The sequence below is a fragment of the Molothrus aeneus genome, unplaced genomic scaffold (assembly GCF_037042795.1).
Source record: "Molothrus aeneus isolate 106 unplaced genomic scaffold, BPBGC_Maene_1.0 scaffold_30, whole genome shotgun sequence".
Taxonomy (NCBI): Eukaryota; Metazoa; Chordata; class Aves; order Passeriformes; family Icteridae; genus Molothrus; species Molothrus aeneus.
Genome location: NW_027098964.1, coordinates 2169234 through 2189454, shown reverse-complemented (window position 1 = coordinate 2189454; position 20221 = coordinate 2169234). Strand labels below are relative to the sequence as shown.

At 66.6% G+C, this 20221-nt stretch overlaps 1 protein-coding gene across 1 annotated transcript; it reads right to left on the bottom strand.

The window, feature by feature from the left end:
* Window positions 1-1558: 1558 nt before the first annotated feature.
* Window positions 1559-19136, bottom strand: PACS1 (phosphofurin acidic cluster sorting protein 1). The gene is given in 25 exon segments (XM_066570634.1): window positions 1559-1777; window positions 2201-2305; window positions 3219-3369; window positions 3372-3444; window positions 4046-4184; window positions 4721-4763; window positions 5238-5280; window positions 5697-5799; window positions 6232-6342; window positions 6634-6809; window positions 7697-7803; window positions 8172-8276; window positions 9169-9301; window positions 9840-9940; window positions 10591-10653; window positions 11177-11243; window positions 11821-11969; window positions 12262-12321; window positions 12744-12815; window positions 12897-12988; window positions 14360-14504; window positions 15635-15760; window positions 17514-17603; window positions 18011-18098; window positions 19033-19136. Coding segments are annotated over 25 exon segments (2514 nt in total). The 5' UTR covers window positions 19089-19136; the 3' UTR covers window positions 1559-1661.
* Between the last annotated feature and the right edge of the window lie 1085 nt (window positions 19137-20221).

Here is a 20221-nt window from a genome sequence, read left to right as displayed (position 1 = left end):
TCCTCATGTGCCATCGTGTCCCAGACTGGTGCCACCACCTCTGTCACCTCTGTCACCTGTGCCACCGCACTGCCGCTGTCCCCAACCCCTGTGCCATCCCTGTGTCACCCCTTGAGACCTGTGTCACCTCTGTGTCACCTCTGTGTCACCTCTGTGTCACCTGTGCCACCTCCTCTGTCACCTGTGCCACCGCACTGCCGCTGTCCCCAGGCCACCAGGTGTCCCCAACCCCTGTGTGCCACCCCTGTCACATCTGTGCCACCCCATCACCTCTGTCACCCCCGTGTCACCCCTGTGTCACCGCTGTCACTGCTGCCACCCCGTCCCCGTCCCCCCCGTGTCCCCCTGTCCCCCCCGTGTCCCCGTGTCTATCCCCGTGTCCCCCTGTCTGTCCCCGTCTGTCCCCGTGTCCCTCTGTCTGTCCCCGTATCCCCCTGTCTGTCCCTGTGTCCCCCCCGTGTCCCCCCGTCTGTCCCCGTGTCTGTCCCCCTGTCTGTCCCCGTGTCCCCCCCGTCTGTCCCCATGTCTGTCCCCCCGTCTGTCCCCGTGTCCCCGTGTGTCCCCCCGTCTGTCCCCGTGTCTGTCCCCCTGTCTGTCCCCCTGTCTGTCCCCATGTCCCCGTGTCTGTCCCCCCGTCTGTCCCCCTGTCTGTCCCCCCGTCTGTCCCCCCGTCTGTCCCCCCGTCTGTCCCCATGTCTGTCCCCCTGTCTGTCCCCCTGTCTGTCCCCCCGTCTGTCCCCCTGTCTGTCCCCCTGTCTGTCCCCCCGTCTGTCCCCCTGTCTGTCCCCCTGTCTGTCCCCTGTCTGTCCCCGTGTCTGTCCCCCTGTCTGTCCCCTTCTGTCCCCCTGTCTGTCCCCCTGTCTGTCCCCCTGTCTGTCCCCGCTGTCTCCAGGCGCTCGCGGCTCTCGGAGCCTTTATTGAGCCCCCCCCGCGCCGACCCCTCCCCCCCGCAGCCCGGGGGTGGGGGAGGGGCTCCGAGCCGGGGGTGGGGGAGGGGGCCGGGGGGGGTCGGGGCTGTGCGCGTGCGGGGTGGGGGAGGGGGTGAGACCCGACCCCCCCCAAAAAAAACGGATTTGGCACTGGGGGGGGGAGGGGCGTGGGAACCACGGGCGGGTTTGGGGGGAGGGGCGGGGGTGGCGACACTTTGGGGGGGTGGTGGCACTTTGGGGGTGTTTGGTGACACTGGGGGTGTTGGTGACACTTTGGGGGGGTGTGGCACTTTGGGGGGGGGTGGTGGCACTTTGGGGGGAGTTGGTGGCACTTTGGGGGGTTGGCGACACTTTGGGGGGTGGTGGCACTTTGGGGGGGGGGTTGGTGACACTTTGGGGGTGTTGGTGGCACTTTGGGGGGGTTGGTGACACTTTGGGGGGGGGTTGGTGGCACTTTGGGGGGGGGGTTGGTGGCACTTTGGGGGGTTGGTGACACTTTGGGGGGGTTTGGTGGCACTTTGGGGGTTGGCGACACTTTGGGGGGGTTTTGGTGACACTTTGGGGGGGGGGTGGTGACACTTTGGGGGGGGGGTTTGGTGACACTTTCGGGGGGTTGGTGGCACTTTTTTTTGGGGGGGGAGCGGTGGCACAAGGAGGCTGCAGAAGCGATGGGGACCCCTCCCCCCGCGGGTCTGGGGTCCCAAGGGGGGGTCGGGGGGTCCCAAGGGGGGGTCAGGGCGCTTTGCCCCCCCCGAAGAGCCCCACGGGGAAGTGTTTGACGTGCGACGGCCACTGCGCCGCCAGCTGGAAGAATTTGATGTCGTCCCATTGGGTGCCATCCACGGTCACTGCGGGGGGGGGAGGGGCGGCACCCATGGGACCCCGACCCCTCCCCCCCAACCACCACCATAGACCCCTCCCCCCTCCCCCCCCCCAACCCCACCCCCGGAAGCCCCGCCCCCAAAATTACCTCAAACCCTCCCCAAGTTTTGGGGATTCCCACCTGAGGGTCGCCCCCACCCTTGGGTGCCCCTCCCTCGCCTTTGGTGCCCCTCCCCCACCCATGGGTGACACCCCCCCCCCCAGTCACCCAAATTTGGGGGATTCCCATGAGGGGGTCACCCACCCCATGGGTGCCCCTCCCCCACCCTCCCCCCATGGGTGCCCCTCCCCCCCCCCCATGGGTGCCCCTCCCCCCCCCATGGGTGCCCCCTCCCCACCCTCCCCCCCCCATGGGTGCCCCTCCCCCCCCATGGGTGCCCCTCACCCACCGCTGAGCAGCGCGGGCGGGGGGCGGGGGGCGCAGATCAGCCGCGTGATCCCCTCCACCCCCCGGCTCTTGTCGGGCTCGCGGGGCCGCTTGAACAGGGCGGGCACTGGGGGGTCCCAAAAGGGGCCGGATCCGCCCCAAAAACCCGCTCAGAAACGGCCCCAAACTGCCCCAAACCAGCCCCAAAACGAGACAAAAACCAGCCCTAAAACCAACCCAAAATACCCCAGAACAGCCCCCAAACAGGCCTGAAATAGCCCAAAATCCACCCCAAATCCAGCTCAACTTCACCCCCAAAACAGCCCAAACCCACCCCAAAATCCATCTCAAATTCACCCCAAAACCAGCCCCAAACCCACCCAAAATCGGTCCAAATTCCCCCAAACTCCCCAAACCCCCCCAATCCCCTCTGTGTACCCCTCCCGTGTCCCAGTCCCCCCAATTCCCAAACCCCCCAAATTTCTGAATTCCCAAAATCCCAGCCCCAAATCCCCCCAAATTCCCAATTTCCCCAACCACCAAAATCCCAAATTCTCAAATCCCCAAAATCCCAAAACCCCCAAACCCCCAAAATTTCTGCCCCCCCCCCCCTTGTTGTTCTTCTCACAGCTGATGAGGGTCCAGCCCCAAATCCCCCCAAATCCCCAAACCCCCAGATGCCAATTTTGGGGTCCCCCCTCACCCTTTTTGTTCTGACGGCTGACCAGGGTCGAACCCCAAATCCCCCCAAAATCCCAAATCCCCCCAGATTCCCAACCCCCAGATGCCAATTTTGGGGGGTCCCCCCTCACCCTTTTTGTTCTTCTCACAGCTGATGAGGGTCCAGCCCCAAATCCCCCCAGATTCCCCCAAATTCCCAACCCCCAGATGCCAATTTTGGGGTGTCCCCCCCCCTCACCCTTTTTGTTCTTCTCGCGGCTGACCAGGATCCAACCCCAAATCCCCCCAAAACCCCAAATCCCCCCAAATCCCCCCAAATCCCCAAACCCCCAGATGCCAATTTCGGGGTCCCCCCTCACCCTTTTTGTTCTTCTCGCGGCTGACCAGGGTCATGGCCAGGGTGCTGCCGGGGGGGTCCCCGGGGGGGGGCAGCCGCGTCACCAGCAGCGAGCGGAAGGTGCCCCTGAGGCTGCTCTTGGGACCCCCCCCCTCGCGCCGCTCCCCCTCCCCCCCCGCCGCCGCTCGGGGGGGGCAGCGACCCCTCCCCAATAATCGACCTGCAGCCCCAGAGCCTCCCCCGAGGGGCTGCGATGGGGGGGGGGACACCCCGAATTAGAGAGGGGGGCAGGGACACCCCCAAAATACCCAAAATACACAGGGACCCCCCCAAAATACCCAAAATACCCAGAGACCCCCCCAAAATACACAGGGACACCCCCCAAAATACCCAAAATACCCAGAGACCCCCCCCCAAATACCCAAAATACACAGGGACCCCTGAAAATACCCAAAATACACAGGGACCCCCCAAAATACCCAGAGACCCCCCCCAAAGTACCCAAAATACACAGGGACCCCCCCAAATACACAGGGACCCCCCCAAAATACCCAGAGACCCCCCAAAATACACAGGGACCCCCCCCAAAATACCCAAAATACACAGGGACCCCCCCAAAATACCCAGGGACCCCCCGGGAATCGAGACACCCCTAAAACACAGAGACCCCCTCCCCAAAATACCCAGAGAGCCCCCCCCAAATACCCACGGACCCCTCCCCCGCCAAAAAACCCAGGGACCCCCCCCAAAACGGAGGGACCCCTCCCCAAAGCACCCAAGGACCCCCCCAAAATCCCAGGCCCCCCCCCCAAAATCCACCCCCCCCATTCCGGGGGGTCGGGGTCTCACCCGGGGGTGCCCCCGGCCATGGAGGGGGACGCGGGGGGGGTCGCGGCCTCGCGGGGACCCCCCCCGACCCCTCCCCCCGCGGGGGGGGACGTGGAGGGGACAGCGAGGCCCGGGGGGGGCCCCTCGGGGTCACCGTCACCTGCGGGGGGGGCAGCGTCAGCGGGGACGGGGACGGGGAGGGGACAATGGGGACAAAGGGGGGGGGAGGGGATGGGGACACCCGGGGACAATGGGGACAAAGGGGGGGGGAGGGGATGGGGAGGGGACACCCGGGGACAATGGGGACAAAGGGGGGCGGGGACGGGGAGGGGACAATGGGGACAATGGGGACAAAGGGGGGGGAGGGGATGGGGACACCCGGGGACAATGGGGACAAAGGGGGGGGAGGGGATGGGGACACCCGGGGACAATGGGGACAAAGGGGGGGGGAGGGGATGGGGAGGGGACACCCGGGGACAATGGGGACAAAGGGGGGGGGAGGGGATGGGGACACCCGGGGACAATGGGGACAAAGGGGGGCGGGGACGGGGAGGGGACAATGGGGACAATGGGGACAAAGGGGGGGGGAGGGGATGGGATGGGGACACCCGGGGACAATGGGGACAAAGGGGGGGAGAGGGGATGGGGACACCCAGGGACAATGGGGACAAAGGGGGGGGGGGCAGAGCCACTCACCCGGCGCGGGGGGGGGATCCTCGGCCAGGCCCACCTTGACCACCTGCGGGGGGGGGGACACCTTGGGGACACCTTGGGGACACCTTGGGGACACTCAGGGCCACCCTCTGTCCCCAGGGGCTGCGTCCCTGCCCCGGTGTCACCGCCAGTGCCACCCCCCCAGTGTGACCCCCCCCCGCCCACTCTGGTGTCACCTCCTGTCCCCAAGGGCTGTGACCCCCCCCCCCCCCCCAGTGTCACTCAGGTGCCACCCCTGGCCTGGGGACAGGGTTTCCCCTCCCAGTGCCACGTGCAGTGTCCCCTCCCGGTGTCCCCTCCCCGTGTCCCCTCCCTGATGTCCCCTCCCTGATGTCCCCTCCCTGATGTCCCCTCCCGGTGTCCCCTCCCGGTGTCCCCTCCCCATTTCCCCTCCCCGGTGTCCCCTCCCTGATGTCCCCTCCCCGTGTCCCCCTCCCTGATGTCCCCTCCCCGTGTCCCCTCCCCGTGTCCCCTCCCGGTGTCCCCTCCCCGCTCTCACCCCCACGAAGGGCACGAACTTCTGGCACGAGTCCTCGTCGGGGCTGGGGACAGTTGGGGACAGTTGGGGACATCACGGGGAGCCGGTGCCCAGGTGCCACCACCTGCCTGCCACCCGTGTCCCCTCCGTGTCCCCTCCGTGTCCCCAATGTCCCCCAATTGTGTCCTCCCACTTTTCCCGCCAACCTCTCCCGTGTCCCCACCCATATCCGCCACGTCCCCCAATGTCCCCAACCCCAGAATGTCCCCAATGTCCCCCTGATGTCCCCAAAATGTCCCTGACGTCCCCAGTGCCCCAATGATGTCCCCAATCCCCTGATGTCCTCAATGTCCCCCCAACGTCCCCAATGCCCCCAATGATGTCCCCAATCCCTGATGTCCCCAATCCTCCCGACGTCCCCGTGTCCCCCCAATGCCCTCGGTGTCCCCGATGTCCCCGATGTCCCCCAGTGTCACTCACAATTTGTCACTGCAGGTCAGCATGGCCTCGGCCACCGGCAGCGGCAGCGTCACCCCCGCCCCCGCCACGAAGGACAGGATGCGCCCGGCGACGCTGAACGGCTCTGGGGACAGCGGGGACACGGGGGGACACTTGGGGACGGCCCGGGGACACCCCCAGGGACACCCCCAGGGACACCACGGGGACCCCCCATAACCTTGGGACCCCCCCCCGGACACACCGGGGTGTCCCTGGAGGTGACACAGGGGGCACAGGAGGTGACACACACACACACACACACACACACACACACACACCCCCCCGGTGCCCTCAGGTGTGCCCAGGTGCCCCCAGCTGTCCCCAGGTGTGCCCAGGTGCCCCCAAGTGTCCCCAGGTTCCCCCAGCTGTCCCCAGGTGCCCCTAGCTGTCCCCAGGTGTCCCCAGGTGTCCCCAGGTTCCCCCAGGTGTCCCCAGGTTCCCCCAGCTGTCCCCAGCTGTCCCCAGGTTCCCCCAGGTGTCCCCAGGTGTCCCCAGGTGTCCCCAGGTGTCCCCGTACCGCTGGGCGGGGCCTCGCTGCGGGTGAACAGCTCCCGCCAGGGCGGGTCCAGGAAGGCGGAGCCGTAGCGGCCATCGAGGGTGCCCAGGTGCTGCGCCACGGGGTGGGGACCTGGGGACACGGGGACAGCCACAGGTGGGCACAGAGAGCACCCAGGTGTGCCCCAGGTGTGCCCAGGTGTGCCTAGAGACGCCCCCAGGTGTGCCCAGGTACCCCCAGGTACGCACACGCACCCCATAGATGTGCCCCAATGTCCCCGGGTGTGTCCCCCATGCCCCTCAGGTGCCTCTCATGCCCCCAGATTGTGCCCCAGGTGTGTCCCCCATGTCCCCCAGCTGTGCCCCAGGTGTGCCCAGGTGTGTCCCCCATGTCCCCCAGCTGTGCCCAGCTGTGCCCCGGTACCCAGGGGCACGATGAGGAAGCGCAGGAGGCCGAGCCAGTCGGGCCCGCGGGGGCCCAGGTGTGCCCCAGGTGTGCCCAGGTGCCGCACGAAGGCCCTCAGGAGGCTCCCGTGGTACCCGGCCCCGCCCACGGCCGCCACCTTCAGCACCCGGGGGGGCAGCGGCGACAGGTGGCACCTGTGGGGACAGGGACAGGTGAGGGGACAGGTGAGGGGACAGGTGAGGGGACAGGTGGCACCTGTGGGGACAGGGACAGGTGAGGGGACAGGTGAGGGGACAGGTGGCACCTGTGGGGACAGGGACAGGTGAGGGGACAGGTGAGGGGACAGGTGGCACCTGTGGGGACAGGGACAGGTGAGGGGACAGGTGAGGGGACAGGTGAAGGGGGGGTTCCAATTTTGGGAGGGGGTCCTGGGACTTTTTTTGGGGGGGGAATCTCAGATTTGGGGGGGGTCCCCGGGGTTTGGGGGTCCCCAGATATCGGGGGGGGCGGGGAAGGGGAGGTTCCAGAAGGATCCATGGGGGGATTTCGGGACTGGTGGGGAGGGGGATCCCAAATTTTGGAGGGGAGGTTCCCAGATTTTCTGGGTGAGGGGTGTCTCGGGGGGGTGTCCCCCATATTTTGGGGAGGGTCTCACGGGGTGTGCCATATTCTGGGGGTGTCCCCCATATTTGGGCGGGGGGGGTCTCGGGGGGTGTCCCCCGTATTTGGGGGGGGTCTCTGGGGGTCTCCCCCATATTTGGGGGGGTCTCTGGGGGGGTGTCCCCCATATTTGGGGGGCGTCTCTGAGGGGGTGTCCCCCGTATTTCGGCGGGGGGGGTCTCGGGGTTGGGGGGGTCTCGGGGGGGTGTCCCATATTCTGGGGGTCTCCCCCATATTTGGGGGGCGTCTCTGAGGGGGTGTCCCCCGTATTTCGGCGGGGGGGGTCTCGGGGGGTGTCCCCCATATTTGGGGGGGTCTCGGGGGGGTGTCCCATATTCTGGGGGTGTCCCCCATATTTGGGGGGGTCTCTGTGGGTGTCCCCCATATTTGGGGGGGGGTCTCTGTTGGGGGGGTCACTCACAGCCGCTGGATCCGGGTCAGGATGGCCCCGAGCGCCGCCTGCAGCTCCGCCCCCCCCGCCGCGGCCACCACGGGCACCCCCTGGGCCTGGAGCAGCTCCGACACCCACTGGGGGGGCGGGGGGGGGGGGCCCGGGGTCAGAGACCCCCCCGAGGGGAGCCCGGCCCCCCAAAACTGCCCCCCCTCCCCCCCATCCCCATTTAGGGCCGCCCCCCCCCAATTTGGGGTCTCCCCCCCCCCATTTTGAGGTCTCTGGGGTGACCCCCCCCGAAATTTGGGGTGCCCCCCCCCCCTTCCTCCCATTTCAGGGTGTCCCCCCCATATTTCAGGGTTACCCCCCCCATATTTCAGGGTGCTCCCCCCCCATATTTCAGGGTTACCCCCCCCATATTTCAGGGTGCTCCCCCCCCATATTTCAGGGTTACCCCCCCCATATTTCAGGGTGCTCCCCCCATTTCCCGGGGTCCCCCCCGTACCTGTCCCTGCCACTCCCCGGTGCTGACCAGGACGATGCTCTCGGGCAGCCCCGGCTCCGGGCCCAGCGCCGCCCCCAGCTGCTCCCAGAGCGCGCGCCGGGGGCCCTGGGGGGGCACCCCACAGTGAGGGGACCCCCAAAGCCCGATGGGGGGAATTGGGGACACCCCCACAGTGAGGGGACCCCCAAAACCCCGATGGGGGGAGCTGGGGACACCCCCACAGTGAGGGGACCCCCAAACCCCGATGGGGGGAATTGGGGACACCCCCACAGTGAGGGGACCCCCAAAGCCCCGATGGGGGGAGCGGGGGGGAATTGGGGACACCCCAGGGTGGGCTCAGAGCTCTGCTGTCCCCTCCCTGCCCCCCCCCAGCAAATGGGGCCACCTCGATGTCCCCCCCCCCAGGGTCCCCATGTCCCCATCCCCCTGTGTCCCCCTTGTCAAAACCTGCCCCGTGTCCCTGTGCCCCCCATGGTGTCCCCAGTGTCCCCAGTGTCCACAATGGCCCCACTGTCCTCTCCTGTTCCCCCAATGTCCCCCCAATGTCCCCATTGTCCCACTCATCCCCATGGTCCCCACAATGTCCCCACAATGTCCCCACAATGTCCCCTGTCCTCACTGTCTCCCCAAAGTCCTCCTATCCCCCTTGTCCCCTGCTGTCCCCATTGTCCCTCTGTCCCCTGTCCCACTGTCCCCACCGTCCCCCCAATGGCCTCAGTGTCCCCCGTCCCCATTGTCCCCTTACTGTCCCATTGTCCCCACTGTCCTCTCCCTGTCCCCATTGTCCCCTTACTGTCCCATTGTCCCCACTGTCCCCCCCGTCCCCATTGTCCCCTTACTGTCCCATTGTCCCCACTGTCCCCCCCGTCCCCATTGTCCCCTTACTGTCCCATTGTCCCCACTGTCCCCCCCGTCCCCATTGTCCCCATTGTCCCCCCCCGTCCCCATTGTCCCCTTATTGTCCCCACTGTCCCCACTGTCCCCTGTCCTGTGTCACCTGTGCGGGGGGGGGTCCCTCGGGGGGTTTCTCTCCCTCGGGGCTCCTCTCGCCGGGGCCCCCCCGGGGCAGCCCCCGCTCCCTCAGGGGGGTTCCCCTGCGCCCCCGGCCCGGGGGGGCCCCCAAGTCCGGCCTGGGGGGACAGCGGGGACAGCGCTGCACCCCAAAACCCCCCCGGGACCCCAAAATAACCCCCGGGACCCCAAAATAACCCCCCCGGGACCCCAAAACCCCCCCGGGACCCCAAAATAACCCCCGGGACCCCAAAATAACCCCCGGGACCCCAAAAATCCAACAGGGACCCCAAAACCCCCCCGGGACCCCAAAAACCCAACAGGGACCCCAAAATAACCCCCCCGTCCGGCCTGTGGGGACAGCGCTGCACCCCAAACCCCCCCCCGGGACCCCAAAACCTAACGGGGACCCCAAAATAAACCCCGAGACCCCAAAATAATCCCTGGGACTCCCGACACACCCGAGGACCCCAAAATATCCTCGGGAATCCCAAAATCCCAAAATAACCCCCCAGGACCCCAAATCCCCTCCCTCAGGGGCCCCAAAAATCCCCCCCAGGGACCCCAAATCCCACTCTGGAACCCCAAATCCCCCTTTAGGACCCCGATTTTGGAGTCCCCGATTTTGGGGTCCCCATTTTGGGGGGGGTCTCTCACCGGGGTGACGCCGCCTCCCCCTTGCTCCCCTTCAGGGGCGTCTTCAACTTTTCGGGGCCCCCCCCGGGCTCTGCCGGGGGCTCGGGGTCCCCCCGGGGGTCCTGGGGGGGCAAAGAGGGGCTGGGGGCACCCCAAAAACCGGGGGGCACCCCAAAAACCGGGGGGGAACCCCAAAAACCGGGGTGGGGGCATGAATGTTTGGGGGCTTTTGGGGGGGAAAAACCCCAAAATCGAGATGGGGAACCCCAAAATTTGGGACTCTTTTGGGGTGAGGGGTTCTGGGGGTCCTTTTTCGGGGTGGGGGAAGTTTGGGGGGATTTTGGGGTGGGGGTTTTGTGGTGTTCGGGGTTTGTTTTGGGGGGGATTTAGGGGGGATTTTGGAGGGTTCATTTTTGGGGGGGTTTGGGGTAGTTTTGGGGGATTTTGGGACAAGTTCTGGGGGCGGTTTTGGGGGGTTTTAGGGGCAGCTTGGGGGCGGTTTTGGGGAATTTTGGGGGGATTTTGTGGGGGTTCATTTGGGCATTTTTGGGGCAGTTTTGGGCGTTTTTGGGACCAGTTTTGGGGGCAGTTTTGGGGGGTTTTGAGGAACTTTAGGGGCAGTTTTGGGGCATTTTGGGGGCAGTTTTGGGGGGTTTTTGGGGTACTTTTTGGGGGATTTTTGGAGCAGATTTGGGGGCAGTTTTGGGAGGTGTTTTGGGGGATTTTGGGGAGGTTTTTTAGGATTTTGGGGGTTTTGGGGTGGGGGTCTCACCAGCCCCTCGGGGTCTGGCCCCTCCTCGGGGGCTCTGCGGCCGCTGCGGGGCCCCGGCTCTGCCTGGGGGAGGGGAAGAGACCCCAAAAATGTCTGGGACCCCCCCCAGAAAACCCCAGTGACCCCCCCAGTGACCCCCCCAGTGCTCCCAGTAACTGCCCAGTGGTCCCAGTGACCCCCAGTAATCCCCCCCAGTGCTCCCAGTCCCTCCCAGTTCCCTCCCAGTCCCTCCCAGTCCCTCCCAATCCCTCCCAGTTCCCTCCCAGTCCCTCCCAATCGCTCCCAGTTCCCTCCCAGTCCCTCCCAGTCCCTCCCAGTCCCTCCCAGTTCCCTCCCAGTCCCTCCCAGTCCCTCCCAGTCCCTCCCAGTCCCTCCCAGTTCCCTCCCAGTCCCTCCCAGTCCCTCCCAGTTCCCTCCCAGTTCCCTCCCAGTCCCTCCCAGTCCCTCCCAGTTCCCTCCCAGTCCCTCCCAATCCCTCCCAGTCCCTCCCAGTTCCCTCCCAATCCCCTCCCAGTCCCTCCCAGTCCCTCCCAGTTCCCTCCCAGTCCCCCCCATTCCCTCCCAGTGCTCCCAGTCCGGCACTGACCGGGGCCGGGCTCTCGGTGCCCATCTCGGTCTGGGAGCTCGACTGGGAGAGACCCTCGAAGAACGGCCTGGGGGGGACACGGGGACAGGAGGGGACAGGAGGGGACAGGAGGGGACAGGGGGGACAGGGATGGCACCGGGGACAGGGATGGCACCAGTGCCACCGGTACCCAGAGACACGGGAAACTGGGGGGCACTGGGGACACTGGGGGACACTGGGGGCACTGGGGGCACTGGGGGCACTGGGGGGCACTGGGGACACTGGGGGGCACCTGGGGACACTGGGGGACACTGGGGGGCACTGGGGGGCACTGGGGGCACTGGGGACACTGGGTCACCCAAGGGAGGTGGCGCCGTCACCTGGGGGAGGAGCCCGGGGGGTTTTGGGGTCCCCCTGAGCTCAGCCGTGGTTTGGGGGTGCTCAGGGTGGGTTTGGGGTGCTCAGGGTGGGATTTTGGGGTGCCCCATACCTGAGCCTGGGTTTGGGGGTGCTCAGGGTGGGATTTTGGGGTGCTCAAGGTGGGTTTGGAGTGCTCAGGGTGGGTTTTGGGGGTGCTCAGGGTGGGTTTGGGGTGCTCAGGGTGGTTTTGGGGTGCTCAGGGTGGGACTTTGGGGTGCTCAGTGGGGTTTTGGGGTGCCCCTGACCTGAGCCGGGGTTTTGGGGTGCTCAGGACGCTGTCGGTGTCGTCCAGGTCGGCTCCGCTGTCGCTGGGGTTGAAAATCTCCAGGGAATCGTAGAGAGCGTCCAGGTCCTCGGCCACGGCTGGGGACACGTGCTCCAGGCCAAAGCCACCCTGGGGACAGCCCAGTGTCACTGTCACCCTCTGGGGACACCCCTGTCACCCCCCTGGGAACAGCCTGGTGTCACTGTCACCCCTTGGGGACATCCTGACACCTCCCCAGGGACCTGTGCTCCAGGCCAAAGCCACCCTGGGGACACCCCATGGCACTGTCACCCTTTGGGGACACCCCTGTCACCTCCCTGGGGACACCAACACCCCCCTGTCACCGCCAGGGCCACCCCTGGGTCCCTGTGTCCCCCTGTCCCTGTGTCCCCCTGTCCCTGTGTCCCCCTGTCCCCGGTACCTCCTCAGACACTCGGAACCGTTTCAGCAGCGCCACAAATTTCTGTTTGATGTTGGGGTGCTGGGGGGGCGGGGGGAGAGGGGGTCAGGGACACCCCAAAACCCCCGGGACCCCCAAAACACCCCCAAAACACCCCCAAAATCCACGAGACCGCCCAAACCCTCCCGAGACCCCCCCAAAACCCTCTCAGGACACCCCAAAACCCCCGGGACCCCCGAAACACCCCCAAAATACCCCCAAAACACCCCCAAAATCCACGAGACCGCCCCAAAACCCCCCTGGGACCCCCCAAACCCCCGGGACCCCCCAAAACCCCCCGGGATCCCCTCGGGACCCCCCATCCCCACTGGGACCCCCCCAAAAGCCCCTCCCCCATCCTCCATCCCCCCCCCCCCCAGGTACCCCCAAATCCTCTGGGACCCCTCCCCCACCCTGGCCCCCTCCCCCACCCTGGCCCCCTCCCCCCCGCGCCCCCCCCTCACCCTGGCGCCCCCCGGGCCCTTCCTCCTCGGCTTCTTCCCCTTGGGCAGCTCCTCCTCCTCATCGAACAGGTCCTGGGGGGGCGGGGGGGGTCAGGGGGGCTGGAATTTGGGGGGGGGGAAGGGGGGGGTTGGGAATGTGGGGAGGGGTCGCACCTGGCCCGGCAGAGCATCATCGCTGCCCTCGGGCTCCGAGGAGAAACTCTCCTCATCCTCCTCCGAGTCCTGGTCCAGGTCCGGGGAGCGGTCTGGGGACGGGGGGGACCCCAAAAATGGGGTGGGAAAATGGGGAGGGGGCGCAAAAAAATGGGAGGGGGGGAAACCGGGAGGGGCCAGAAAAAAGGGGGAAAAAGGGGGAAAAAAATACAGAAAAAAGGGGAAGAAAAGGGAAAAGTTGGGGGGGTGAATGAGGGGGGCACCCATGGGTGGGGGGGCACCCAGGACCCCCCCAGTGCCCCCCCAGCACCCACTGGGGACCCCTCCCCAATGCCCTGTGCCCTTCCCAGCCCCTCTGGGCGCTCCTCCAGCACCCGAAAACCTCCCCCAGACCCAATTCCGCCCCCCCAGCCCCCGGTAACCCCCTGTGCCCCCGTTCCCGTTCCCATAACCCCCCCAAACCCCCCGTGCCCCCCCCGTTCCCGTTCCCGTTCCCGTTCCCGTTCCCGTTCCCCACCCGCTCCCCCCCGTTACCGGTGCCCCCCATGCTCCCCATTGCCCCCGTTCTCCCCGTGCCCCCTCCCGGTGCCTCCTTCCCGTTCCCCACCCGCTCCCTTTGCTTTCCCCTTCCGTTCCCCCGTTCCCCGGGGCCCTCCCCGTTCTCCCCCCGGTTCCCATTCCCCATTCCCGTTCCCCATTCCCCATTCCCGGTTCCCATTCCCCATTCCCGTTCCCCATTCCCGTTCCCCATTCCCGGTGTCCCCGTTCCCCATTCCCGTTCCCCGTTCCCCATTCCCGGTTCCCGTTCCCCATTCCCATTCCCCATTCCCGGTGTCCCCGTTCCCCATTCCCCATTCCCGTTCCCCATTCCCATTCCCCGTTCCCCATTCCCGTTCCCCATTCCCCATTCCCGTTCCCCATTCCCGTTCCCCATTCCCGTTCCCCATTCCCGTTCCCCGTTCCCCATTCCCGTTCCCCATTCCCCATTCCTGTTCCCCATTCCTGGTGTCCCCGTTCCCCATTCCTGTTCCCCATTCCCGTTCCCCGTTCCCCATTCCCCATTCCCCATTCCTGTTCCCCATTCCCGGTGTCCCCATTCCCCATTCCCATTCCCCATTCCCGTTCCCCATTCCCCATTCCCGTTCCCCATTCCCCATTCCCATTCCCCATTCCCATTCCCCATTCCCATTCCCCATTCCCAGTTCCCCATTCCCCATTCCTATTCCCCATTCCCGGTGTCCCCGTTCCCCATTCCCCATTCCCGTTCCCCATTCCCGTTCCCCATTCCCATTCCCGGTTCCCATTCCCCATTCCCGTTCCCCGTTCCCCATTCCCATTCCCGTTCCCCATTCCCGGTGTCCCCGTTCCCCATTCCCCATTCCCGGTTCCCGTTCCCCATTCCCGGTTCCCGTTCCCCGTTCCCGGTGTCCCCGTTCCCCGTTCCCGGTGTCCCCGTTCCCCACCCGCTCCTTTGCTTTTCCCCTCGGCCTCCACGGGCTGGCTCGAGAGCGCGACCACCCCGACCTCGGCCACCGGCAGCGGCTCCGTGAGCGCCCGGTGCAGCACCAGGGCCTGGGGCGGCCCCGCCTCGCTGGGCAGCTGCAGCACCTGGGGGGGGGGGGAGCAGAAATTGGGGAGGGGGCACCTGGAGACCCCCCCCGGGGCACCCAAACCCCTCCATGGGGCACCCAGACCCCCCCGACCCCTCCATGGGGCACCCAGACCCACCCAGGCCCCCCCAAACCTCCCCCAATGCCCCCACCCCTCTCTCCCCCACACTCAAATCCCCCTCAGCCTCTCCCGGGGCTCTGTGACCCCCCAAATCCCCAAGACCCCCTCGGGACCCCCACAAACCCCCCAGGACCCCCTCAAAACCCCTCCAGGAACTCCCCAGGACCCCCCAGCCCCCTGAGCCCCCCCCAAGCACCCCAAGTCCCCCGGGACACCCCCAGGACCCTCCCAAGAATCTCTCAAACCTCCCCCAAACCCCCCCCAAGCCCCAAGACTCCTCCCAACCCCCCGGGACCCCTTCAGGACCCCCCCAAACCCTTCCAGGACCCCCCTAAACCGCCCGGGACACCCCCAAACACCCCCAGGACCCTCCCAAAACCCTCCCCAGCCCCCGAGAACCTCTCAGGACCCCCCCAAACCCTTCCAGGACTCTCCCAAATCCCCCCAAGGACCCCCCCAGCCCCCTGAGACCCCCCCCAAAACACCCCCAGGACTCTCCAAGCCCCCTGAGCTCCCCCCCCCAAATTCCCCAAAATCCCCTCCAGCCTCCCCCAAACCATCCTCAGCCCCCCGGAACCCCTTCCAAACCCCCGGGACCCCATCAGGACCCCCCCCCAAACCCCCTCAGGACCCCCCCAAACGCCCTCAGGACCCCCCAAACCCCCTCAGGCTCCCCCCGGCCCCCTCAGGACCCCCCCAAACGCCCTCAGGACCCCCCAAACCCCCTCAGGCTCCCCCCGGCCCCCTCAGGACCCCCCCAAACCCCCTCAGGACCCCCCAGACTCCCTCAGGACCCCCCAAACCCCCTCAGGACCCCCCAAACTCCCTCAGGACCCCCCAAACCCCCTCAGGACCCCCCAAACTCCCTCAGGCCCCCCCAAACCCCCTCAGGACCCCCCCAAACCCCCTCAGGACCCTCCCAAACCCCCTCAGGACCCCCCTGGAACCCCCTCAGGACCCCCCTGGAACCCCCTCAGGCCCCCCCGGCCCCTCCCCGTGCCCCCCACCTCGGCCAGGTTGATCAGCCCCACCGCGAGCGTTTTCCAGCCCAGGAACGGGCGGTGCTTGGAGCGCTTGCGGCGCTGCAGCATCACCTGCAGCCGGTTGGTGTCGCGCTTCAGGAAATGCCCGTACTGCGGGGGGGCACGGGGGGGTCACTGATCTTTGGGGGGTCATGGACACGGGGGGGTCACTGATCTTTGGGGGGGGGGGGTCAGGGACCCCCGGGGGGGCGAATTTTGGGGGAAAAAGGGGGGGCTGGGGGCTGTAGCATCACCTAGAGCGGGTTTGGGGAGGGGGATTTGGGGGGGTCACTGACCCCTGGGGGGGGGGGCAGTGACACCGATGGGGGTCAAGGACAGATTGGGGGGGTCACTGACCCCGGGGGGGGCGAGTTTTGGGGGAAAAAAGGGGAAAAAAGGGGAAAAAAAGGGGAAAAAAAGAGGAAAAAAAGGGGGAAAAAGGGGGGAAAAAGGGGAAAAAAGGGGAAAAAAGGGGGAAAAAAGGGGAAAAAAAGCATCACTGGGGCAGGTGCAGGAAGGGGGGGCAGCATTTGGGGCAGCATTGGGGGCAGTTTTGGGGTCGGTTTTGGGGCGGTTTTGGGGCGGTTTGGGGACGGGTTTGGGGCGGATTTGGGGCGGTTTGGGGACGGGTTTGGGGGCAGTTCTGGGGCAGTTTTTGGGGGAGGTTTTGGGGCAGTTTTGGGGTCAGCATTGGCAGTGGTTTTGGGGGCAGTTTTGGGGCGGTTTTGGGGCGGTTTTGGGGGCAGCATTGGGGGCGGTTTTGGGCTGGTTTTGGGGCGGTTTTGGGGCCGGTTTTGGGGCAGTTTTGGGGCAGTTTTGGGGCCAGTTTTGGGGCGGTTTTGGGGCGGTTTTGGGGCGGTTTTGGGGGTGGTTTAGGGGCCGGTTTAGGGGCCGGTTTTGGGGGCGGTTTTGGGGCCAGTTTTGGGGGTGGTTTTTGGGCCGGTTTTGGGGGCGGTTTTGGGGCGGTTTTGGGGGCGGTTTTGGGGCAGTTTTGGGGGTGGTTTTTGGGCCGGTTTTGGGGCCGGTTTTGGGGCCGGTTTTGGGGCGGTTTTGGGGCAGTTTTGGGGCAGTTTTGGGGGTGGTTTTGGGGCCGGTTTTGGGGGTGGTTTTTGGGCAGTTTTGAGGCGGTTTTAGGGCCGGTTTTGGGGCAGCTTTGGGGGTGGTTTTGGGGCCGGTTTTGGGGCAGTTTTGGGGCGGTTTTGGGGCGGTTTTGGGGGTGGTTTTGGGGCCGGTTTTGGGGGTGGTTTTTGGGCAGTTTTGAGGCGGTTTTGGGGCCGGTTTTGGGGCGGTTTTGGGGCAGTTTTGGGGCCGGTTTTGGGGCAGTTTTGGGGCCGGTTTTGGGGCTGGTTTTTGGGCAGTTTTGAGGCGGTTTTGGGGCGGTTTTGGGGCAGTTTTTGGGGCGGTTTTGGGGCGGTTTTGGGGCGGTTCTGGGGGCAGTTTTGGGGCAGTTTTGGGGCGGTTTTGGGGCAGTTTTTGGGGCCGGTTTTGGGGGTGGTTTTGGGGCAGTTTTGGGGCAGTTTTGGGGCAGTTTTGGGGCAGTTTTTGGGGCGGTTTTGGGGCGGTTTTGGGGCAGTTTTGGGGGTGGTTTTTGGGCCGGTTTTTGGGGCAGTTTTGGGGCGGTTTTGGGGGTGGTTTTGGGGCAGTTTTGGGGCAGTTTTGGGGCAGTTTTTGGGCCGGTTTTTGGGCAGTTTTGGGGCCGGTTTTGGGCCGGTTTTGGGGCCGGTTTTGGGGCAGTTTTTGGGGCGGTTTTGGGGCGGTTTTTGGGCAGTTTTGAGGCGGTTTTGGGGCGGTTTTGGGGCGGTTTTGGGGGGCTCTGGGGGTGTCGCTGCCCCCGGGGGCTCCCCAGGTGAGGGCTCCCCCGTACCTGCAGGGAGAAGGTGAGCTGCAGCTCGGTCTCGGGGGGGCCCCCGGGGGGCAGTGGGATCTCATTGGAGCGCAGGATCCGCTTGGAGCCCTGGGGGAGGGGGCGGGACCCCCACGGGGACCCCCCCAAAACACGGAACTCGATGGGAGCCGCCCCCCCCCCCAAAATAAGGGACTTTGCATCCCCTCCCCCCCCCCCCCACACCACGGATACCCCCAGACCCCCACAAGGGTCCTTGGGGTCCCCTCCAGGACTGTCCTGACCCCCCCAAACCTCCCCAGACCCCCCCAGGACCCTCTCAGACCCATCCAGGAGCCCCCCAGACCCCTCCAAAACTCCCCCAGACCCCTCAAACCCCCAGAATCCCCCCAGGACCCCCTCAAACCCCTCTAGACCCCCACCCAGACGCCCTCAGAACCCTCCAGGACCCCCCCAGGACCCCCCAAACCTCCCCAGCAGCCCCCAGGACCCCCCAGGACCCCCCAGGACCCCCCCACCTGCAGTTTGACAGCGATCACCACCGAGCCGCGGTCCTTGGGCACCTCCCGGAGCAGCGCCAGGCGCCGCAGGGTGAGGCTGAACAGCCTGGGGGGGCCGGGGGGCGTCGGCACAGAGACCCCCCAAAATACAGAGACCCCCAAAAACACAGAGACCCCCCCAAAAAACACAGAGAGACCCCAAAAACACAGAGAGATCCCCCCCGAAACACAGAGAGACCCCCAAAATACAGAGACCCCCAAAAACAGAGAGACTCCCCCAAAACACAGAGAGACCCCCAAAATACAGAGAGACCCCCCAAATACACAGAGAGACCCCCAAAAACACAGAGAGACCCCCAAAAACACAGAGACCCCCCCCAAAAACACAGAGAGATCCCCCCCGAAACACAGAGACACCCCAAAAACACAGAGACACCCCCCAAAAACACAGAGACCCCCCAAAAACACAGAGAGACCCTCAAAATACAGAGAGACCTCCCCAAAAACACAGAGAGACCCCAAAAACACAGAGAGACCCCCAAAAACACAGAGAGACCCAAAAAACACAGAGAGACCCCCCCAAATACACAGACACCTCCCCAAAAACACAGCGACCCCCCCCCAAAATACAGAGACCCCTCCCCAAATAAACGGGCCCCAAAGCCCAAGGGCTGGGACCCACCAAGGAACCCCCCAGCCCCAAAATCTGACAGCCCTGGGACCCTCCTGGGACGCCCCCAGCCCCAAAATGGATCTGGGGGTTCCTGGGCGGGTCGCGGGGGGTCCCGGGAATTGGGGGGTCCTGGGGGGAGACTGGGGGGTCCTGGAAGGTTCCAAGGATTGGGGGGGTCCTGGGGGGGTCCCGGGGAGGTTCGGGGGGGGTCCCTGGGTGGTCCCGTTGATTGAGGGCTCCCCGGGGGTGGCTGGGGGGTGTCCCGGGGGTGTCCGGGGGGGGGGTCCCGTTGATTGAGGGGTCCCGGGGGGGGTCTCTGGGGGTCCGGGGGGTCCCTGGGGGTGTCCCGGGTCCCCGCGCCCCTCACCTGGGCACGCAGCTGGGCGAGCTCCGATCCACCTCCCAGGTGGCGAACAGGTTCATGTGCACCGGCCCGGGGGGGGGGCCCGGGGGCGCCCCGGGGCCGGGGGGGGGCGCGGGGGGGCCCGGGGGGGGCCCCGGGGGGGCTCCGGGCCCGGGGGGGGCGCGGGGGGCGCCGCGTTCCGCCATCGCCGCCGCCGCCGAGGCCACGCCCCCCCGCGCCTGATTGGCCGCCGCGCCGCAGCGCGGGTTCCGATTGGGCGGCGCCGGTCACGGCCCCGCCCACGCGCGGCGCTGATTGGTCACCGCCCACCCCGCTGCGGAACGGCGGCCGCGCCCCCGTGTCAGGAGAGGCCACGCCCAGCGCTGCGGAGGCCACGCCCACCCCGGGGGTCCCGGGCGCTGATTGGGTGAGAAGGGAGGAGGCCACGCCCCCTTGGGGACAGTGCGGGGTCACCGGGGGGTCACGGGGGACAGGGCGGGGCCTGGGGGGACACGGGGGTGACACCGTGGGTGGTCTCGATGGCCCCGCCCCCTGCGGCCATCGCTGTCCCCAGCCCTGAGGGGACCCGTCCGTCTGTCCCTCTGTCCCCTCTGTCCGTCTGTCCGTCTGTCCATCTGTCCGTCTGTCCCTCCTGTCCCTCTGTCCCTCTGTCCCCCCGTCCCTCTGTCCGTCTGTCCCTCTGTCCCCTCTGTCCATCTGTCCGTCTGTCCCTCCTGTCCCTCTGTCCATCTGTCCCTCCTGTCCCCTCTGTCCCTCCTGTCCGTCTGTCCCCCCTGTCCGTCTGTCCCTCCTGTCCCTCTGTCCGTCTGTCCCTCCTGTCCCTCTGTCCCTCCTGTCCGTCTGTCCCCCCTGTCCGTCTGTCCCTCCTGTCCCTCTGTCCGTCTGTCCCTCCTGTCCCTCTGTCCCTCCTGTCCGTCTGTCCCTCCTGTCCCCTCTGTCCGTCTGTCCGTCTGTCCCTCCTGTCCGTCTGTCCCTCCTGTCCCCGCCCCCCCATGAGGCCCCCCCATGTCCCCAGCACGGGGTGGGGACAGGGACAGAGGGGACAAGGAGGGGACAAGGTCTGGGCACAGCAGGGCCATGGGGACACCGGGACAGCTGAGCCGCTGGCACCAGGGACAGGGCTGGGGACACTGGGGACACGAGCCGGTGACACAGTGACCTCATTGTCACAGTGACCTCAGTGACACGGGGA